This window comes from Cryptotermes secundus, unplaced genomic scaffold (assembly GCF_002891405.2).
Source record: "Cryptotermes secundus unplaced genomic scaffold, Csec_1.0 scaffold1090, whole genome shotgun sequence".
Taxonomy (NCBI): domain Eukaryota; kingdom Metazoa; phylum Arthropoda; class Insecta; order Blattodea; family Kalotermitidae; genus Cryptotermes; species Cryptotermes secundus.
This window is the reverse complement of record NW_019734379.1, coordinates 973,360-994,932: the sequence shown is the minus strand read 5'-3', so window position 1 is coordinate 994,932 and position 21,573 is coordinate 973,360. Positions and strand designations below refer to the sequence as shown.

At 43.2% G+C, this 21,573-nt stretch overlaps 1 protein-coding gene across 1 annotated transcript in view; it reads left to right on the top strand.

Moving 5' to 3' along the window:
- LOC111868953 overlaps window positions 1–21,573 on the top strand; it is a 517,093-nt gene that overhangs the window by 301,595 nt on the left and 193,925 nt on the right. Inside the window, exon 3 of the mRNA XM_033753245.1 lies at window positions 20,240–20,363. Coding sequence (XP_033609136.1) covers window positions 20,240–20,363 — 124 coding nt within the window. The remainder of the gene's footprint in view (window positions 1–20,239; window positions 20,364–21,573) is intronic.

Here is a 21,573-nt window from a genome sequence, read left to right as displayed (position 1 = left end):
GGAACCTCTGTAATAAGAAGGCAGTTTGCTGCTCTCTGGACCGTGGCTCTCCTTAGCCTGCTTGTCGGACAGATCAAACTCACAGGTCCCCTAGAGGATTCACGTACTTGGGCCTTAGTTGTACCCATCTTCAGATAATACTCGTCACTATAACTTGTGCACATACAGTAAACCATCATTGTAACGGATTTCGGATATAACGCTGTGTGGAACTGAATTTGTGGAGATGTTGAGGCACTAAGAATGTTTTGTAGTTAAAAACTATTTATTATAAAGAATAAAACCAATATAAAAAATTTATATAATAATTTTTTGTATTTCTGTTTTTGTTGCGTGTATTGGCTATGTATCCTATGATGTGTGTACCTCCGTCACTCGGTTATAGTGGAGCCCTGCGCACACAAACAGTCCATTATAACGAGGGGTTACTGAATATGTTAATCCTCCAGTCGAGCACCGTAAGTAAAATCACGGACGATACAACAGAAAGTAGGCTGGTGTAGCTGTGACGCTCTAGATTCGTATTCAAGAGATGATTGGTTCGAATCTCGGTCGAGACATCGGCTATCCTGACTAAGGCTTTTCTTGGTCTTCTTCAAGCCCCGTAGTGAATTCCGCTGCAATGCCACAATCAACTCCTGCCAAATGTTTTCCAGTTCATCAGCCACCCTACCATTCGCAGTTACGTAATCTGGGTAAAGACAGCGTTGTCAAGTAGCCTGACGTAGAGAGCCTGTAGGCTGGACTCTCGAAGCATTTCCGAGGACGTAGAAAGGTAGAAGTTGGTCGAATAAAGGAGAGAACTAATATCGTTTTGTGAATTTTAACATGGAAATTAGGCTTCAGTGAAACCTCAAATTTTCGACGGAAAAGGGATTTAAAATCGTTATTGGGGCGACTTTTTATGGACGTTTCTATGGTAACTGTTATTCTGTGTACAACACACGGGTACACAATACGTACATTCATACAGGCCTGCATCAGTTTCTTTTGTTGTGAAGCTCTGAGCTTTGCCTCGGCACGTTAATATTTTCGAGCTAACATTCATTTCTCGAGCAGCCAGAGACTCTGAATCGAATGGAAATTATAATGGCCGTGACAACGAAGAATACCGTCTTATATATTATGACGCCGTTTAGTCTGGTACAAGATTAACTGTGTTTCTGAGGAATGTTCTGCCTCCATCAGACAAACAACACTATGAAGTTCTGATTGCTACCCGTTTGGCTTATTCCACCCTTAAGAGGGAGGTAGTACGTTCCTCCTAAACGTCGATAATTTCTACCAGACTTACGCATTGTCATACCAAAAATTGCAGTGCTCTTCATGAGGTCTACATTTGACACGCTGAATGGTGTCTACTGGCATTTTATTAAAATTGTTTTAAAGTTTTCTTTTTTTAGAGAAAGGATTAAGAACACGTTTGCTAGATTCTCAATTTGATAAAATTTACGTTGCACAGAGTAAACATGGAATTGTAGGATAATTGTGAATCATGGATTATGAAGAGTGGAGTTGTGGCCTGTTCAGAAGAAATTATCAGAACACACAAAAAATGTATGCTCATTTTGCCTTTTGTTTTGTATGGATGTGAAACTGTCTCTCGCGCTAGGAAGAAATGTAAATTTTGTGTTTGAGAACTGAGTGCTCAGGAGAAACTTGAACTTACAAAGAGAACATGACAGGAAGACGCAGAGAATCGTATCATGAGAATCTGAGAGGAAGGTATCAGTTAGGGGACCTAAGCGCACATGGCAGCTCAATACTAAAATGGATTTTAAAGAAATGGGGTTGGAAAGTGCCAGTTGGATTCCACGCAGCACAGTCGAGCCTGTGTTTTGCTTTAACGGTGCTGTTCGTATTCACAATGGTTTAACGGCTGATGATTTGAAAAGTATACGGAAGGAAGCGACCGTGGTGTGATGAGGTACTGTCTCGGTGTCTTCCTGCATAGCCTGAGGAAGCCCATGAGAATCCCCAACAAGAATAGCCTTTGTCTCCGTCTGTCTCCGCCCGAATAAACGTCTTTGAGGTGCTGCTGCTACGGCAACCAACCGGCTCGGTGGCGGTATCTTGTGATAAGGTGCCGAACTTCCGGCCTCCATAAAGGTCAGAGATGTCGGTGGCCAGCCTAGCGGCTGTTAGGTTCTGCAAAGGACTATGCACCATGGAGTCAGTTATTCCAGTAATGGGCTGGAGGAACTGAGGAAAACCATTGAATCCTCAGTCAGGACAGTCAGCATTTGGTAAAAAAAACGGGACCCGACCTAACGGTCGACAAAAAATGCAGAGAATGGTACAAACGGAACTTCCGTTATACAAGCAAATCAAAATACTACCAACAAATGAAAAAAAAAAGACATTGCCAGTAGAAAAATTAATAATTTGTGAAATTGTGTTTTGTGGATTTGCCACCAGGAGTGTTAACATCGTTATAGAAATGAGGATTAGTAGAGGAGTGCGGGGAGAGAGCAGAGGAAAGTAACAGCGTGAAGAAAGTATATAAGAAACGATGAAACTTATTGTCGAAATATCATCGTGTGTTGCACTATGCAGTGTAATTTTGAATCAGTTTTGGTGTCTCGCCGCCTCTGCTTTTTTGAATGGCTGAAAGGGCTCCGTTTAACAGACGTGATTCTGATTGTGATGGTTAATTGGATTGTAATCGTCTCAGTTGCCCTTATTCCTAAGCGAAATCTTATTCTTAACTTATCCTCAATGCACAGATTTTCCAAAACCTTCTCTTGCGACTTTGCTACCAAAATTATTTATCTGATATATCTACATACATTGGAGTTTCCTCCCAGGAACTTTCTGTTGAGGAATATGTACTAAAGAGGGACATGCGATACCTTAGTTGGTTGAGGCACTATGCTACAAGCCGGAACGTCGTGGGTTCGATTCCCGACAAGGTCATTGGAATTTTCAGTTAACCTAATTCTTCCAGCTTCACTGTGGCCCTAAGGCCGACTCAGCCTCTAACAGAAATGAGTACCAGGAATATTCCTGGGGATAAAGGGCGGCCGGCCGGCAAGTAAGGCTGACAACCTCACCGCCATCTGTGAGCCGATTTTCTAGAAGCTGTCTCAAAACCTTATGGGCCTCCACGTTCTGTTACAGGGAAATCAATAAAGTTTGCAGATTTAGTATCAGTATTTCGGGGTATCGACTGCTTCAGTCGTAAAAATGTAAGATTGACCAACTACGAGACTATACGATGTCATAATCCATAAAGATATAATCTAAAAATATTGTCTCCTTTAATCTGTTTCCGTGTTTTCTGTGACTAACACGCTCACAGTTATATCGTAGCTTGAAGGTGTATGTAGACATATGCCTGTATTGCTTTTAGACGCATTCCACATACGAACGATTTTCATATCCGCCTTTGGAGGACAGGGGTATTCCCCCTTATCATTCCCCGTGCCTCTCGGAAGCTCATGTTACAATAAGCCACAATTCCCCTCCATGTTCCTTCCTGTATTTTTCTGGTGGGATATTTCAAAGGAAGATATCATTATAGAACATCAAAGCTTCCTTTCTTGTGGATAGAAGCGAAGTGAGGTGCTCTTATCGACTGCCGAGCGCGTGAGTACCGCGTAGCCACAAACTAGGCTAAAACAGACTAATCGGACCCTCCACACAGTGGACAGAGAGTGTCTCCTGCATGCTTGAGTAAATCAGGTTATGTTGACACAGTGGTGTCACTCGGATACAGGGGCAAATAGAACACTGCATTTAATTTATAAGGCTCAGCAGAACAAATTATGAGATTTACCGAGAAGAGAAGGAGTCCGAAAAGGCTAGTTTTGTAGTAAGGCTCTCGGCTTGACACGGGCTGTCCCGACTGAGGCGTTGGGTGATTTTCTTCTCTCCCTCCAAGCAAATTCATAAATAGCACCTCACTTAGGACACAGTCGCTTCCGTCTGAAGTATTCCCAATTCATCATTCTCTTATCATCAGTCCGGCTGCTTAAAGATATCAGTAATATGATAACCTACAGAAATTTTGCAAATCCATTCCTTCTGGTTTTCCATGCCCTGCTGACATCAGGTTCGTTTGTTGCTGATATCAATTTATTGTTTCGAAACTAATGACCCTAAATCACACTGTTATTATTATTATTAGAGGGGGTGGGTTTCCCCGTGCACTTAGACCAGTTATTGGTCCATTGTGCGCCCCCCTTTAATTTCTACTGTCGCCATACCATACCGGTACTGGTGCAGTATCACAGTTCATATAAACATATTATTAATGTACATATCCGCAGCAGTTGTTAGGCAGATCAGTAACTGAAACTCATAAATAATTAAAGAAACTAGCCTAATGTAATATTATCCTACAAATGTGAATTCGAAAATGCTGTTTGATCTGCTTTGTGATTTCGTACTGAATTAATACATGGAAAGGGTTCAACCTTGTTCCCTCCTTCCACTCACTTATGTATGCGACCTTGAGAGTGTTGCAGTTTCGTAAAGTAACATAATTTTAAATTGGACACGCTTGTATGAACATTTGAGCACTAAAATTGGACAGTAGTATTCCGTGAAGAGCTCCTCTTGGCATCGCGAATGTATTCTGGCTGTTAAAATTAACTTTGTTAATCTCTGGGAAAGTCTATTAATGCCTGATACATTGCGAATCTCTAAATTGGATTTCCTTATCTCCGTTTAACAGTTTATGCTTGTAGCCGAGCTAAACGTGCGACTGATTACCCGAAAGGGTGCCATGCTTCTTAAGGAGAATTCCGATGCCTTCGTCGGAGTGGGATGCGCACTTGTAAGAGCGCCCAAGAACAAGTGCATCTACAGGAAAGATTAATTTGGCAGTTAGTCTGCTACTTGCTTATGGAACGGGACGCTTTGTAGTCTGGTAGAAACTTAATACGTTTCGGAGGAACATTCTGCTTCTAACTTCGGGGACAACTAAGCCACGTACACAACCGGCTACTACTGAAGGCAGTGAATTCCTACGAAACGTCTATAGACTTACACCGGAAATCACGTCACATCCCAGTGGATGGTGCTCTGCGCAATCGCCACCAAGATAACCTCAAATCCAACTTAATTGTCTAGTCCTCACTCATACACCAAATTAGTTTATTAGTCACTTTGTTAGTCAGTTGGGGGCACGCGGTAGCGTAGTTTGTTGACGCACTATGCTACAAGCTGGAAGGCCGCAGGTTCGATTCCTGATGAGGTCACTTGTTTTTTTTTCAATTGACCTAATCCTTCCAGCCGCACTTTGGCCATAGGGCCGGCTCAGCCTCTAACAGAAATGAGTACCAGGAATATTCCTCGGGGTAAAGGGCGGCCGGCGCGTAAAGCTCACAACCTCACCACCATCTGTGAACAGATTGTCTAGACAATGTGGGAACCTCGACTTCTCACCACTCCATGGGGCTCCACGGCGTGTTACAGCGATAGCTTTACTTTTTTTAAGTCACTTATTCGTTTAGCATATTATGCTGTCAGCCTCTCACTACTTCCCTGACTTCCTCCTCTTTCACTCTCTCTTTCTGTTCTTTCTTCATGATTGAAATGATTCGTTCGCTAGTTACGTAGCTAATGAAACAGCGTGTCGTCTGGCTGGCGGTTTGCATGCCGGTCAGCCTCGCGCTCACAGGGCGCTGCTGTCTCCGCTTTTGCTGCGTCTCTGGCCATTTTTCCGCCGGTGTGTGCATTTACGCGCAGTTCAATATTTAATCGCAACCGCCGGCACACTGATTTAAAATGTGGAAGATTTGCACAGTGAAACCAAATTGTTGATGGATGGGAACACGAGGGCTAGCTGTTCAGTCTTTACCCAGGAGGTCAGTTTTCGTTCTGGATTGATGTCGGATGCCTGCAACCGTAGTTTATCTCCCGCCTATTCACTGTGTATCTGCTAAAGCAAACGTCACGCTGGCGCCGTTACACATCGGCTTCTGTCCACTGAGCCTCTGCTACCTGCCTGATTGACTTCACGTGAGATTCCTGATGGACGAAATCGCACTGCGGTACGTTTTACTACGAGTTCCTTTTGGTTTTCCACCTGGTAATCACCATTCCACCGATCACAGTGACCACACGGTCTAACGCATGAACTGTCTTTGCCCGCTCAAACACTGGGGTCGTGGGTTCGAATCCTACTTAAAGCATGGATGTCTATGTGCGTTTATTCTGTTTGTGTTGTCCTGTGCCTTGTGACTGGCTGATCCCCCGTCCAAGGTCCAACAAAGGGCTGTAGAGCCATAGGGAGGCAGGCGGGAAGGCAGATTTTATTTAGTTGGTCTTTTAACGACGCTGTCAGTACTGAGACTATTGAATGACCGGATGGATCTTGGTGGGAAATGTTGGTGGCCTGACCCAGGTACTGCTTAGAGTGACTGAGGGAAACCAAATGGACCTTAAGTTACGATACCCATGTCTCGCGTGCAAGGCCGAACCATTACGTTAAACCTGTCTGCAGGTAAGCAGTTAACATGAAGGAGGCCTGTTACATGCTGGTTTCTTCTTTGGAATACTCAAATCCGAAGATGGAGGCGACGTGTTCCTCTGAAACGTCCGTTGACTTTCAGCGGAGTACATGGCTTTGTATCCCAGAAGATACCTCAACAAATGTTGGTTGGGAAAGTCGTCATATTTCGCTTTTTCGTAAATTTTTAAAGAGAAATTGTGGAACGACGAAAGAAAGGAGACAATGAAACTTATCATACGCTTACGGGTGAACAGATGCATTCAGTAAGATCGGATATTGCAAAGTGTTCTTTGAAATGCTAGATGTCAGGAACACAAAACGAGAGGAAGAGAGAAGCGAGAGAGAGAGAGAGTGAAGAGCTCGGTTTTGAACGTGAACTCCTTCATTTCCCCTGCGGTTTTTAAATCTATTTTATGCAGCACGGATAAGATCAAAGAGACGTTTAAACGTTTATGATTAGCGGCTGTATTCGGAATGCTGTTGACTGCCATGAAGAACTGTGAATAATTCATTGTAACTGGTTAGTTTGTTACTAACCTGTATCATAAATAGAGTTCCATTAATCAAAATTGGATCTAAATTCTCTTGTTTGTTGAAATTGATGAATAGGAAATGGCGTGTACATGCAGTGCCTGTATGGATATTGTCAGCGCATGTTTGTGGCGGTTTTACCATATAAACTAACATGGATCGGCTCTTAGTGTCTTTCACCGGCATATTTATTAACGAGAAGGTTGATTTTATGAACATTCATCCCCCGAAATGTTTACAAAAGTTCATTTAAGGGATATGAGAGGGCAGTTCATATCCAGCATAGTATAATTCGGGTTCCCTTTCGAATAATTAAATAAACATTTAGAAACAATGAATATTTTTGGTCTTCCTTTATTGTGGGTTCCCTGAATGATGTACGTAAAACTGAGAAATATATGTGATAGATTGTTTCTGTCTGTTCTTCCGCATGTTGCAACGCGAGAAAACCATGTATCTCCTATACTCGTACATCCTTGAAACTTCCATTGAACATGCTACAGGATGAAATTTGAGGTTCTCATTGGCTGTGAATATTAATATCGCGGTATTCTGGGATGTAACACCTTGTAGATGCCTATCGTTGTTTCACGGGAGCTTTTTGTTTCCTTCTTCAGGCTAGAAGAAATTGCTAATGTGAAAATAAGTAGAGCACATTCTTCACAAATGTTACTTCCTGTGTAGACTGTGTAGGCATTTCTACGCTGAAGACGAAGACGAGTTCCTCTGGAACGTTTATAACCATTCGCCAGACTGCATGGTGTGACATCCGAGAAGACATCAGAATTAGAGCATGCTGCTATGTGTTCAGTGAACGTTTCTTATGCTATACACTCAGAGATTACCAATTAGTCCAATGTATTCAGACTTTATGTGTTTCTATTAGTCTCGTTCCTGTAACATGCATTTTTGTTGTGCGTGATATCCTAAAGGTAACGTTAGACATAAGGCATATCACTTAGCTAAACTGTAAAAGGAGATCCAGTATCAAAAGATCGAGAGTTGCTAATTCGGTGTAACCAAGACCACAGGCCGAGTTTTTAGATCTGGCCTATGGATTGCGCATAAGGATTCAGAAGGGTAGCAAGAGGCAACGGGAAAGTGGTTGTGGTTGCTTTATGAGAGGGGTGGCAGGGTGAAGTCTCGGTTGACCCCCCCCCCTCACTCCCCCCTCCCCCTCTACAAGCCTTATCGCAGCTAGTGAACTCGACAAAATTTACTGCATATTCTGCTGGATACGGCCAAATCTAAACATGTAGAGCGCACGTAGACAGATTTCTCGGAAATAATAATGTAGCTGTTTCCCTTTCTGTGTTTCGCGCCGATAGGCGTTTTGCTTTAATTTCGTAATTGCGAAAGTTAGATTGTCAAATATTAATGCAGGAATATCATAGATTCCCTGGAGGAAATTTTGCCCACTTCGCTTAGGTTCTCCCGCGTAGTGTATAACAGCCTTACCACGCGATCAAAACGCTTTTTTTTAAAGCAGTAACCTGAGGTGCAGTTTGATTAAGATACAGTCGATTGTCTTAACGGCGGTTGCGCTCCTTAAGTAAAACACGAGGATAGCACCTGTATTAGGCCACGATCATTTCCTTCAAAACCCTTCCCAGTTCATCTTTCATCCTGCCATTCTGCGCTGTATAGTCTAGCTACTGACAGCGTCGTACATTGACCGGCAAAAAAGGGATCCTTAAGCTTTGACTTTTTGACGTATAACCTATGCGTTTTATTTATGAACAGTTTGTTTAATGGCGCTGGCAGAAGTTCAGAGTGCTTACCGTCGAAGCGTATACTGATTAGTGTGTAATGAAGTGGAACGGGTTTTGAAGGAAACTGTCGTGACCGAATTTGTGGTTCCATCTTGTCATTAGCCCGGAAGAACTAAGGAAATCCATGGCAGTCAGGATAACCAGTTTTCTCGAACGAGTCACCTCTCGAATACGAGTTACCAGTTGAACTGTTTGGAAGTCAAATCATGCTGTAAGCCTGAGATCGACTCAGACTGTAGCATTAACTCATGAAAATTTGTTGTGGATTTGGATGTATAAGCTCCAAACATTATTGTCACGTGTATGATGAAATTAGCGGATAGTGTCTAGTTCGGATGATTGGATTTACTAGCACTTCGGTTAGAAGCTCTCTTAATTACAATTAATACAGCACTCGTTGATTTACACTATTTACAGTTCACGGTTGCACACGCATTAGGATTCTCAGTTTCCACTAGTCGTCTCCTAGCAGCGGCTCTCAACACAAAGACTAGCAATTCAAATCACTATGAAGTCTTCTTGCCATTTCTTGTTCTATCACCCTGTAACCTCGGAACTCAACTAAAACCTCTCTTAACTGCAAGCGAACTCATGTTATATATCCGCTGCACGGACAACGCAGAAAACACAGTTCTACTCTTGCGTAGCGCAAACTACATTGATAACACTAGTCACATGATGACATGTCTATTGGCGCGTTGACTGTTGCCTAGCAACGAGCTATAAACATTCGTCCTGTTGTTGCGTGCGCGTATCGCGGGGTATTTATCGAGCCGTTGCCTAGCATTGCGTTGACATGTTACATTAACCTCGGCACTAGATGGGGGAGTGAGTGATCAGATGTCGTTACACTTTTACACGAACCAAATTGCACAAATTGTCCTGCACAAAGTCCCTGTTGATGTTCCTCATGGCCTGTGACAGGTGCCATGTAATTAGACCATAAACAGGATACAGCAGGTTTGATCTCTTGAGATCCCAGTAACCAGACGACCTGTGTTATTAGAGAATATCGTATTAATCAACGGTATTGACTGTCTGAAGCCTGGATTTGTCAACATTATAGTTTAAAATTCAGGTCCTACCTCACAGGAAGTTCATTACGTCTCCATTTACAAAGACAGGGAAATAACAGCTGATTACTGCCAGAATATAACACTTCGTGGGGGAAAAAAATCAGTCTCCCTAATGTTAAAAGAAACTATAGACCCAGTTAAAGGGTTGAGAGCACAACCAAATATAATGGCGACACTTGGAAATCTGTGAAACAGTTTATAGACTGACGTTACTTGCGGTAAGTTGCTTCCGCAAGCGACTACTCTGCATTGTGATGTGCGTGTTTGTGGGTTTCGTATCGGGAGATGCCGGCTTCAAGTCTCGATCGGGCCACCGGCTATCCTGACTAACACTTTTCTCTTCCACACAAATGTAAGAAGAGTACCTCAAAATATGCCGCGACCATTTCGTTCTGTATCTGTTCCATTTTGGGTTTTCGGACTTTATCCATCGTCCTGGTTTTTAAGATAACTCAGAAAAACACGACGTTTCGGAAACTGGATCTATTTCCGTCCTCAGGTGAGGGAAAACACCTATTCTGTTGGGTCCCTTAGAAAGAGCTAGCCTCAATCACTGTTATCTTAAAAACCAGGACGATGGATAAAGTTCGAACACCCAATATCTCTGTGTGTTATACACCATCGTCAAAATCCTATAGTAACTAACTGTTCCATTTTGTTATTCATAATCATGTCATTCTAGGCTATATATAGTTACAGAAATATAATAAAACTTAGATAAAACTACGTATCTCCTCAGAGGGTGAACTAATCTTCATGAAACTGTACATGAACGTTGAGATGTTTGATGCCGCCATAAATACACATAAGAGACACGCGTGGTCCTGGGGCTGTATGGAAGTGCCGCTTTATTCCTTGGCAGAGAGCCCCCGTTTCCAGTTGTTAGGATGCTTTGTAGTCCCCATGTCCGGTATGGACGTGATTGAGACGTGAAGTTTCCTACAGTCTCTCCCAGGGTTTACTGGGCTTCTTGCCATTTCACTTATATTTTTATTGGGGTTATATTTTAAAAATAAATCAGTCTTTATTAAATCTTTTCTAGTTGCCATGCGGTTCTGTAAGTTGCAGTTTCCTTCTTCTAAGGAGTGTCTTGTCCTGCTGTACTAGACTGCATGTGACTTCGAATAATGAAGTCTGCAGTAAGAAGCTTAGGGAGAAGCTAAGGGTGTATCAGAGTTCGACATTGCAACCATGCTGTTTGCGGACGCTCTCCTGGGATCACAGCAATAAGTCCATCCCCTCCAATTAGCGTAGGAATCTGCTTAGTTTATCGTTGGAAGAATAAAGTTCTCTGTTGTATCTTCTGCTCTAGATGGGGAAGATTCACTGGAATTTCCCTCCTGAAAATGTTACTCTTTGTTCAACGAACAAGATACTGTGCAGCCAGTGACTCTTTCAAGTCTTAATTTCTTGTCTTCCTTTTTTTTTCTAGCACAGGGTCTTCCAAAATAGACTCTACGTTTTGAATTGTATTTATATTTAAGGAGGAGCAATTTTTTATGTCCCTATGCTTCGTTCCGTATCCCTGTGACTGCTTTCTCTTCCTCATCTCTTCCTTGCCCTTCCAGTACTTCATTTTTCTGTGATTATAAATCGGAAAATCCTAGACGAATCCCATAATATTCCACCCCACCCCCCTCAAAAAATTCTTTAGCCGCTACTACGAATAGTCTCCAATTTCTGTGAATAATGCACCTCATTATCTGTCTTGAGCCTGGCGAACTAAATATTTTGATATCGTTAAACCACATTTCCTCATATTGAATCCTGCTAGATTTTTGTATATGAGACCTTAATTTTAAAATGAACGTATCGGACGAACCCATAATATAACTAGAACTATCCTCATATAGTAGCTGGCTAGGCAAGAACTGTGTCCCTCTACATAACATTAATAGATATGCTGATATTGATGAGGAAACATATTTTTGCTTTATTTACTTTCTTGACAGTCGTTCTGTAAACCTTGTACCTTGATTCCATAACGTAACAGGATCCAAAAAATAAAGATCCACAGAGTGGGTGGGTAGCACCCTTCTTGAGAAGCTGACAGCTCCTCAGCTAGTCAAGGAATTAATCTCCCTTTGTGGAATCCGAATGGACATTGCCATGTTCACAAGAACCCGCTATGTTGGAGTAATATTTCATAACATGCTTTTCATCACAGCATCTTTACTGCCTAGCTGGAGGATCACCCCGTTTCGGTTGTCGAACCCTCCGACATTCACCTAAAGAGAAAGGGTCGGAACAAAATTTCCAATATGTTACTTAAAACGAATCAAAATGCTGACGCGTTGTGGAGAACTTGACAATAAAATCCTGGAATCCTTTACTCTTTCCTACTTCGTGATGAATGGCAAAACTTGAAGCGTCCCACGCTGTAGACGCCTGGCGTCTGTGGGCGGATGCATGAATTTTGGCGCTCAACTCTCTTTTTTTTAATTTTATTCACGACAGCAATGGAACAGGAAAATTTTGAGCAGTTCAAAAATGTGTCACGGAACTTCCCGTACAGGGAATTTCGACTACTAATGTCCATAGACTGTCTCCAGTATCCAAGAACAATTATATTCTATGACAACTGAGAAAGTCTCCACGTCTCTGTGGAAGTCTGAAATATATTTTTGTCCTGTCCCGGATTTCTGTCCCAGATTCAAGAGTTTGCCGTATCGACACTTTAAAAGTTGTTGAACCTTGTCTAAAACATCTTTAATCATCAGATGATGGCGTAGAGTGATACACCATCATCACAAATTTGCTAGATCTCATTTTCCGCATGGGCTGGGAAACAAACCCGCCGTACCGGAGATCTCGTTCAGCACACTGGACTTCCCTTCCGTCAGGTTGTGCACCCCCAGATACGCTGTAGAGGCAGTGTAATGAGATGGGCTGGGAATTGAGCACTCTACTCGTAGTCCAGATTTATCTCTTAGATATATGTTTCTTTCGCTTAACGAAGAGGCAGCAGAAGTTTAGAAGTTTGGTTACGTTGAGGCTGCAAACATTTGTGGGGCTGGGTTTTGTTAGCTCCTAGAGCGATGGGGAATTATAACAGGATGTGATTGTGTAACAAAGCTATGGCCCCACTGCACTGCGAAGTACAGTACAGCCTAATATTAGCACTAGCCTTCTCGAGGAAGGCACGTAAGGCTGACAACCTCACTGCCATCTGTGGGCCGATTATTTAGACAATGCGGGAATATCAACGTATCACAACCCTAGAGGCCTCCACGGTCTGTCACAAGGATAGATTTACCTTTAACCTTCTTGTGGAAGTATAGCTCCAGTCTTTCGTAATATCTGCGTTAGATTGGGTGAATGGTCAGCTACAGGCGCTGGCCGCCTTACCCCGGGTGAAGGAGCCCCCGGTACCCACTGGTTAGGTGACTAGGTGGACGTTATGTCCGGTCCGAGAGACAGACTGAAGTCAAGTCTTCGAAATTTGTAACCATGTAAACAAAGGTGAAAATCCCCATATCTTCATTCTTGATGTTTATTATCTCATATTCATGTTGTAATGTTAAACTAATATGCTGTGATTTGGTACATGTAATTTGTCGTAGGCTTATATACTCCTTTGCGCTTCTTCTACAAAACGTATTGCTAAGGGACTCACTAAAGTTGAATATGTATGCGATTTAAACCTTCGTCTGACTTGCTTTAGAAGTCTGTTCTTACCTCACTGAAAAAAATGTCAACTTTTGATGGGCATGTGACATCTTCGAAACAGTCCCTATTTATTCCGAAAATAAAACAACCCACAAAGTTGTTCCTGTGCTTAATTAATTAAACACTATGCCATGAAGGCGTATGGGGTAGTGGAGTTTAACTGCATCATTCTTGATCTCGGCATTAGATGGAGATGAGTGGTCAGCTTAACGCCCCGGCGGCTTTACCCTCGGGGAAAGACCCCTCCACCCGGAACCCGTTTAATAAGAGGATGGGTGTGCCTCAGAGCCGGTCTGGACGCTGTGGGCAAGTTACAAATTTTGGCCCTGCTAGGATTCGTTCTCCGGCCGTCCAGCCCGTAGCCCGTCTCACTGTACCGACTGAGCTACCCGGACTCCTGCAAATAAACCGTACGGAGTAAATTCTGCTTTGTTTAACACTTTGCAGCATAGTGGCGGCTATATTCAGCTGGTTTAACATTTAAAAGCTCTGCATTTTGCCCACATATTTTATTTATGTGTTTCATACGATTCTCACAGTAAACAGCGTTGGTCCTTGTAATGGGGATGTGGTGTGTCTTCTGTGCGGTAGGAACTGAATTTTTAAATATTATTTCCATGAATTTCTAGCGTCAGACAGTTCATGTTAGGTCGTTAGCTGTACAGTACGTAGTTGCTGGTGCCGTACGAAAAGTTTAGGCCCGGAAGGAAACAACTGCGAAGCGTTGCTGGCATTAGCTTCAGGTTTATTTCGGCTACTTAACCGTCACGTGGGCGGTGTGGGTGTATTATATTTATGCACGTCATATGACTAATGAGCTGTCTTCGCTCGCTTGGAAACCGGGATTGTGGGTTTGAATCCCACTCAGAGCATGGATGTTTAGTTTGTGTGTGTGCGTTTTTCTGTGTTTGTGTACAGCTAGAGGCCTTGCGACGAGCTGATCACCCGCCCAAGGAGTCCTACCGAATGCGTAAGATCTAGAAAAACCGAAGTGAACGGAGAAGTTCATGGAGGTAGGCGTAGGCCCACTGGGGCTGTAGTGCCAAGGGGGAAAAAATGACTAATGAACTGCTTGGCAAAGAGAATTGATAGAGTTTGTGGCTTTGTAAATATTTGACCTCAATTAAAGCAACAGCATTTAAGTGCTGAAGAGTTTAACAAGCGTATGTACACTCTGACGTCTGTTTAACATACATCTCTGATTTTATCTTGTTGATTGATGTTGATTCTGTTCCTGAATCTTTGCACTGTGTGAAGTGTTGCCGACCTTTAGGAGGTATATATTGCTTCTCACGTCAGGGTCCAAGTGAGACGTATCAGTGAGTGTTCGTGTATAGAGCGGGGAAGTGTGGGTGCTGGTTCGCTGTTCCCGTCTGCAGAAACAATGGACAGGAAGATATTTATTTGTTATAACAGTTGCCTGTCCACTTGCAGTATTTTCTGGGTAGGAGGCCAGCCCCGTTTGCTCTGTCATTCTGTTGGACCAAACGAACACTGACTCCACTCTTTTATACCATGAAAATGGAAGCAAGATGCATTTCCGAAACGTCCGACAGCACTGCCCACGTCCACACGGTGCAGAGATCCAAGTGCTGTTAACATTGGATATAACTTTGGCTAATTTGCCTATTCCGTGGTGTTGATTCCTGCTTGGGAACTCTGACACACATACAGCTGGGCAAGAAATCGGCCGCCTTTTGTGGAATGTGAAGGTTCCTTATTTTGTTCACAAGGGCCCGCCAATGGATCCTGTTTCTTTAAAATCCGTTTTAATATTATTTTCCCCGCTAAGCCGTGGTTTTCGAATTGGTCTCGTTTTTACGGGCATTTCAACTGAAAGTGTGTATACACTTCTCATTGTCATAATGGGGCCCTCTGGTATCTTGTGCCTTCATTTGAGCCATCTCCCTGTTTTTGTCTCGTGAAGAGTGTAATCTCCGGATGTTCTCGCTATGTAAGTTTCTCCAATCCCCAATTACTGTATTTTCTTAGTTACAGATATTTCCCACGGCGATTTTTCTCAAGCGTTATCAATCTGTATTCTTCCCTTACAATGAGGGAACCAGCATTAAATATCGAAAATAATAATAATAATAGTATAAAATGTAAATTGTATTTTTCTGTATTTCGACATCCGATAGTCTGGTACTCGGTTACAAACATTTCGGAGAAGGACGCTAATTTGGTGCACTGGGTACCAGTAACGGAACGATGTTCTGTCTGATCCCTACAGATTCCCTGAAATCTTGGGGGAACAGCAGAGCAGAGCAGTAGTTTGCTGTTGACCTTCTAGCTAACATAGTAGTGTCTGGCTTCGAGTCCCGATGTGGCTTACAACCATATTTAAAATCTATGTTATTGGCAGTTACAGTTTAGGAACTGCGGTCTCTTCTGTGACTTATTTTCACTGAAATTGAGTGTCATGCGCACTGCACAGTGACGCATCACAGGACACGGTCATCACCACACTGCGAAACACGATACCCATCAAAATATGAAACGCAATCGTCATTGCATAGTCATCACTCTACTTTGAAACCCCATCATTACACCGCCATTGGTTCACTTTGTTTCCATGAAATTTGGAATTCATGTAATTAATGTTTATATATCCGTTTCGTACCTGACACGAGACACGTTGCTTCTCCATTACACCGGCCACCCGATTAATGCCGTTTGGGGAAATCGTTCCTGTAGATTCTGAGAATCGCGCTGACCACGTAAATGCACTGCGTGGGCAGCTGATACATTGTGTGCTGAGCTTTACAGGTCTGATTTCTGTTGTGGTGTAGTTACCGTTGTTATGCGTGTGCGGAGTGTCACTGTGCAATGTTACTGCTGTTGCAGTTTCATGTACCGTGATCACCATTATCATTGAAACAAAACATTCCAACGGTCAGCCCCATAATACTCGTATAGAGCAAACAAGTGCAGATTCCCGTATTACGTTCGCGTAGAATTATTAAATGGTAAATATAAATGAATCTGTTAGATATACACTAATAGAAAGGAGGTACATGAATTTGGAATGTTGATTGGTTTCAAATGTCTAAAAACATAGGAATCGTATTTCCTATGGATTCCGCCCGAACTACAGCCTGCTTGATATAGTTGCAGTGTGCATTCCTTCTGGTTGATACAGGCCCCACTGAATTGTTAATTAAAGAGGTATTTGGCAGTGTTCCACTGTGATCCCCCCCCCCCTTAATATAGTTTCCTCTTTCTAACGGAATTTCAATCAAGAATCAATAAACAAAATTAATATATCCTGTGTCAGTGCACTACTGCATGTCACTCTGAAATAATTAACTGTTGGTACTCCGAAAACGAAAATGGTGCCCCATATACTAGTTGTGTAACCACACTGGAGTTATCAAGATTCTAGGCATCCGTTGTAGGATGGTTACTGAATACGGAGCAGTTGGTGGAAAGGAAATTGACAAGGTAAACAGAAGTGCTCGGACAGAACCAGCCTCAGTGCTACTGTGTCCACAACAAATCACACATTACCTGATCTGGAATCGAAGCCGGCCTGCCAGAGTGTGAATCTTGCGCCTAGATGCCGTAGCTATGGCGTGACACGGCGCTGTGTCATTCGGACGCTCACGTAAATACAGTAAGCCATATAGAGTGGCGACGTGCTTCGGTAATGTGAAGCCCTTGCGCTTACGTTTGTAGTGATCCCTAGCCTGGTTGTCTCTGCTCACAGATGTGTAGTCACGTGTCTGTACCCTTTGAAACTGCGTATCGTGGCACGTGTCGAGTTACGACTCACGGAACCGGTTCGATTGTCTCTGTTTCTTTAGATCAGCCTTAAGACTGTCCACTGAATATAGCTGAGCCGGCCAAAGAATTTTCGCGAGTGGCGGGGATAAGGGTTACCATCATAGCCTGCCTGCTGGGGACACTTCCTTAATACTGGTGTGGAAGTAGGAGTCCAGCCATAAGCATAAAATAGACGTTTCCATAGAAAATACTGTCCCAGGCTTTCTTACTGTTTGCTTGGATTTTTATTCGATATTGAAGATGGAGGCAGTGAGTGTGTCCGAAACGTCAGTGCACTTCCGGAATAAACGGTGGCACATCCCCGAAGCTAATCACTTCTGTGAGAACCTGAAGTCCAACACCCCGAAGGTTCATTATCGTGTTCACAAAAGTTCATTACTGGACTGTTAGGAGCGAAATGAATCCTTAGACCACACACCCATGCACCGTCTGCTTAAGTACAGGCATATCCGTAGCATTATCCTGCCATGTGAGCACACGTCTCGCAGCTGATCCCTCTCCAGTGAAGTGTTGTCTCTCTTGTTCGTGCTACCTGCGCGCGTATCTCGTTCTCCTTCATTCAGTTATTGTGGTAATCGTAAAGACGTTCCTCTGATAATAACTGCATATTTTCTATGATTTAACTCTAGCAGCCGAAGTGCTAAGACTGTGTCTTATTATTATTATTATTATTGGAGGGGGTGGGTCTCCCCATGCACCGCGACTAATAGTCTATTGTACGTCCCCCTTTGATATTCTACCAGTTGCCATACCCTGCCGGTACTGGTGCTCGCTATCAGCCCCGTTCAGCCAGCAAAGCTGGCAGTTGTTCCCGATACTTCCCCATCTACCGGAGGCATTTGAAACTATTTGGGCGGGAAACTTTGCCTAATTTTGCTCACAGCTCTCCTAGAGACATGAGGATCTTTTACGTGCCGTAAATCTACGACACGGGACCCACGGCTTAAAGTCCCTAAATCCGGTGCCTAAAATATCACCAAGGATGCTTCGTTATCAGACAGTGATGCAGACCGTCACGTCATCATCAGAGAAGTGAGCAGATCTTATTTTAAACGTACAGTAGGAACCAGAATCACCATACCGACAGGAATTCTCTTCCTTAAGGTTGCCTACCCAAGATGATGTAACCTCGGAGATGTTTCAGTCGAAATTTGCTGTCAATAAATTCAATGAACGTGAAACGTCGCGCACCAGTTTTGTTCGAGATGCGACACGCCAGTGGTCAGAGATGACAGTGTTATTGGGCCAGTGTTTCCTTTCGTTCTGATTATGTAGGCCTCAGTGGGCTCTTGCAGTCCGATGTTTCCAACTTGTGACAGTGTAATGTATTGGTACGCAGGTCACTTAGCACGATCGATAGTTGCAGGGTTCGACTCCACGCCAAACGATACAGAGATATCACACTCGTGTCTCAGATGCCTGCCGCTGTAGAGGAATGCGCTCTTCACACTTTCAGGAAGGCATAGAAACCTCAAGGTTGCAAGAAGAGAAATGTAATAGTAATCTCATTTATAATAACGGCAAGAGATAAATTTGGTTTTGTACGAATACATCTCGACATGAAAATGTATGGGCGGACATGTGATGTTGGTGCGGATACGAAAGTACACGGTAGAAAACAAAGGATGACGTACAGACTGACGTAAATAGACGAACAATTTGACATAAAGAAAAGGAAAGAGAGAATACGCCCACGTAGAGGAAAGAGGAAAACTAAAATGAAAGAAATACATTCTGTGTTTGAAACATCGTTGGGAGTTCGTCGTACCTCAAGTAGTCAAACTTGTGAGGCAACGTCCTCTGTGTTCACCGTGATGTGTCGGCAGTTTTGCTTCCCATTTCTAACTGTCCACGTCGCTGTTTGATGGTGATGAATCCTCAGAGATGTTTTAGACAATGGTAGGAAATGTTTGGGCAAGAAAAGTTGAAAGGAAAGGAGGAGGAAGAGATGAATAACATCCATGAAAAAGAAAACATAAATAACTGAAGCATAAAGTAAATGGGAGAAGTAATAAATTAAAGAACGAATAAAATGGAATGCATTAAAAATAGACAAAACAGGAGGGGTATAATGAATTATAGGAATAAAAAGGAAATAAATAATAAGCTATTTCATTTTAAATGGTGTCGTTTGTTCATGCGTGGCATGGTGTTCAGATGTAGATGTAACTTTACCATTATTGCCTGTATTGGAGACTGCCTGCTCCTCCGAACTGTAGCCGAGCCTCTCACCTTTCATTCACCTCCCCTTCACTCTTATTTGGGTTAACATCAAAAGGAAATAATGAAAAGGGATGGGCCCCAATGAGAGATGTACTCCCCAAAATGTAATTAAAGGCAGATAAACGGATCTGATTGGACGGATTAGGGAGCCGGATAACATGAAAATCTCAAGGATGTTAGCGCCAAAACTACCAGTATTAACGGTATCTAGATTAATTTATTCGCCACTGGGAGACACTATGAAACAATTATGATGAAATAAGTGAGGTTATAAGCGATACGGGGTTTGAAGCTTGGTCAGTTGAGAGTCAGTTTTGTACGGGAGCCTGTAAAGCGAAGGCTTAAGCACGTGAACCTGAAGAATCTCCACTGTTAAAATCCGTTACCAGGAAACGTCTAGTGAAGACACTGAAGGCTGGAGAAGTCTTAGCGTGTAGTGATTCGTGAAGTATGAACATTAGCGATAGTGTTATAGCTATTTGTATGACCTGTAAGTGGTCAATAAATCGAGTCACTCTTCCAGACCCCGTCTATAGTCACTTATACAAGTTACAGTATTAACATTATGGTTAACTCCATATAGTAACGAAGTTAAGAATGCTTGGAGCTATGCCTCCACACACTCATAAATCTTCATGGTATAGCTGTTAATTGTGCTCAAGTTGGATAAAAATAAGACGGTCAGTGAATCAGAACAACTTTACCTGTTTTCTTGCTTGCAGGGGAACCAGCGGCATCGACATCGACTTGCGCAGAGTGGACATTGACCAGTGCCCTCTGCCCTCTGGCAGCACACAGCTCAACATTTTCGCAGCCTCAGACAAGTGCAAGGAACGAACCACTCAGGTAAGCAACCTCCATGCTCGGCTGTGGGAAACGTTACGTCACTGTACTGAGGGTACTGCATCTGCCTATGGCGACATCAAGCCCAGACGCTTGTCCATTCCGAAGGTTATCGTGTGGGTCACTGCCAACATTCCTGTGGACAGAATGACCTTAAATAAGGCCGTGCCATAGCTCAGGCAGTAAGGCACAGGCCGCTCACCGCGGAGGCTGGGGTCCAAATCCTAGGTAACTACACATGAGCTTTGTAGCCGAGGTAGTACTGAAGCAATGTTATTTTTTGCAGAGTTTCTTCAGTTTTCCTTTGCTAATCTTGATTGCACCACTGCTCGAAATTCTTTTCTTAGCGCTCTCTGATACGGATTACTACAGCCCTAACCAAACACAGTATTAACACTTCTGAACCGACATTTGGCTATGAAGAATTCCGTCTTCTGAGATGTGGTGTCGTATAGATATAGTATAAACCGACGTTTCAGAGGAACTTATCACTTCCATCTTCAGAGTAGAAGAAAAAAGTTTGTAGCCACCTGCTCACGCTGGTTCATCGCTCGAGGATTTTTTTCTTTTTTCTTCTACCCTGAATATGGAGGCGATACGTTCTTCCGAAACCTCGGTCTATACTATATCTACACGCGTCACATCCCAGAAGACGGCATTCTTCATAGTAACCGCAGTGAAAACCTCAAATCCGACATTTGGCTGCTTACAGAGTACGGAAGCTTCTTCCTTTTTAAGAAAAGCTAAGCGGCTGAAGGAGGAAAATTGGTAGTGCGCAAGATAGTTCGAGGGAAATGCTGAAGGGGTGCATCCGTGCGACTTCTGTCCTTGACCTCAGTCTAAGTAAATTGCCCCTGGTGAATAGTTCTGACAAATTACATTGTCATCATTGTGTATCGTGTGAAGCATAGTATCTTCTCATGACTATTTGTCATTGTAATGATGGGTTGTGAAGCCGGGATAGCGCAGTCAATGTAGCGACTGGCTACGAGCTGGACGGCCGAGGGGTCAGAGTTCGAGTCCCGGTAGCAGCTATATTTTTCTCTTCTCCGCGTCGTCCTGACCGGTTCTGGGGGCCCATCCAGCCTCCTAGCTAATGGGAACGGAGGGCTCTTTTTCTGGGGTAAAGCGGTCGGAGTGTGAAGCTGACCACTCCAACTAGTGCCAAGGACAATGCATGGATTTATACATCGTCCACTCCCACCTGCATAAA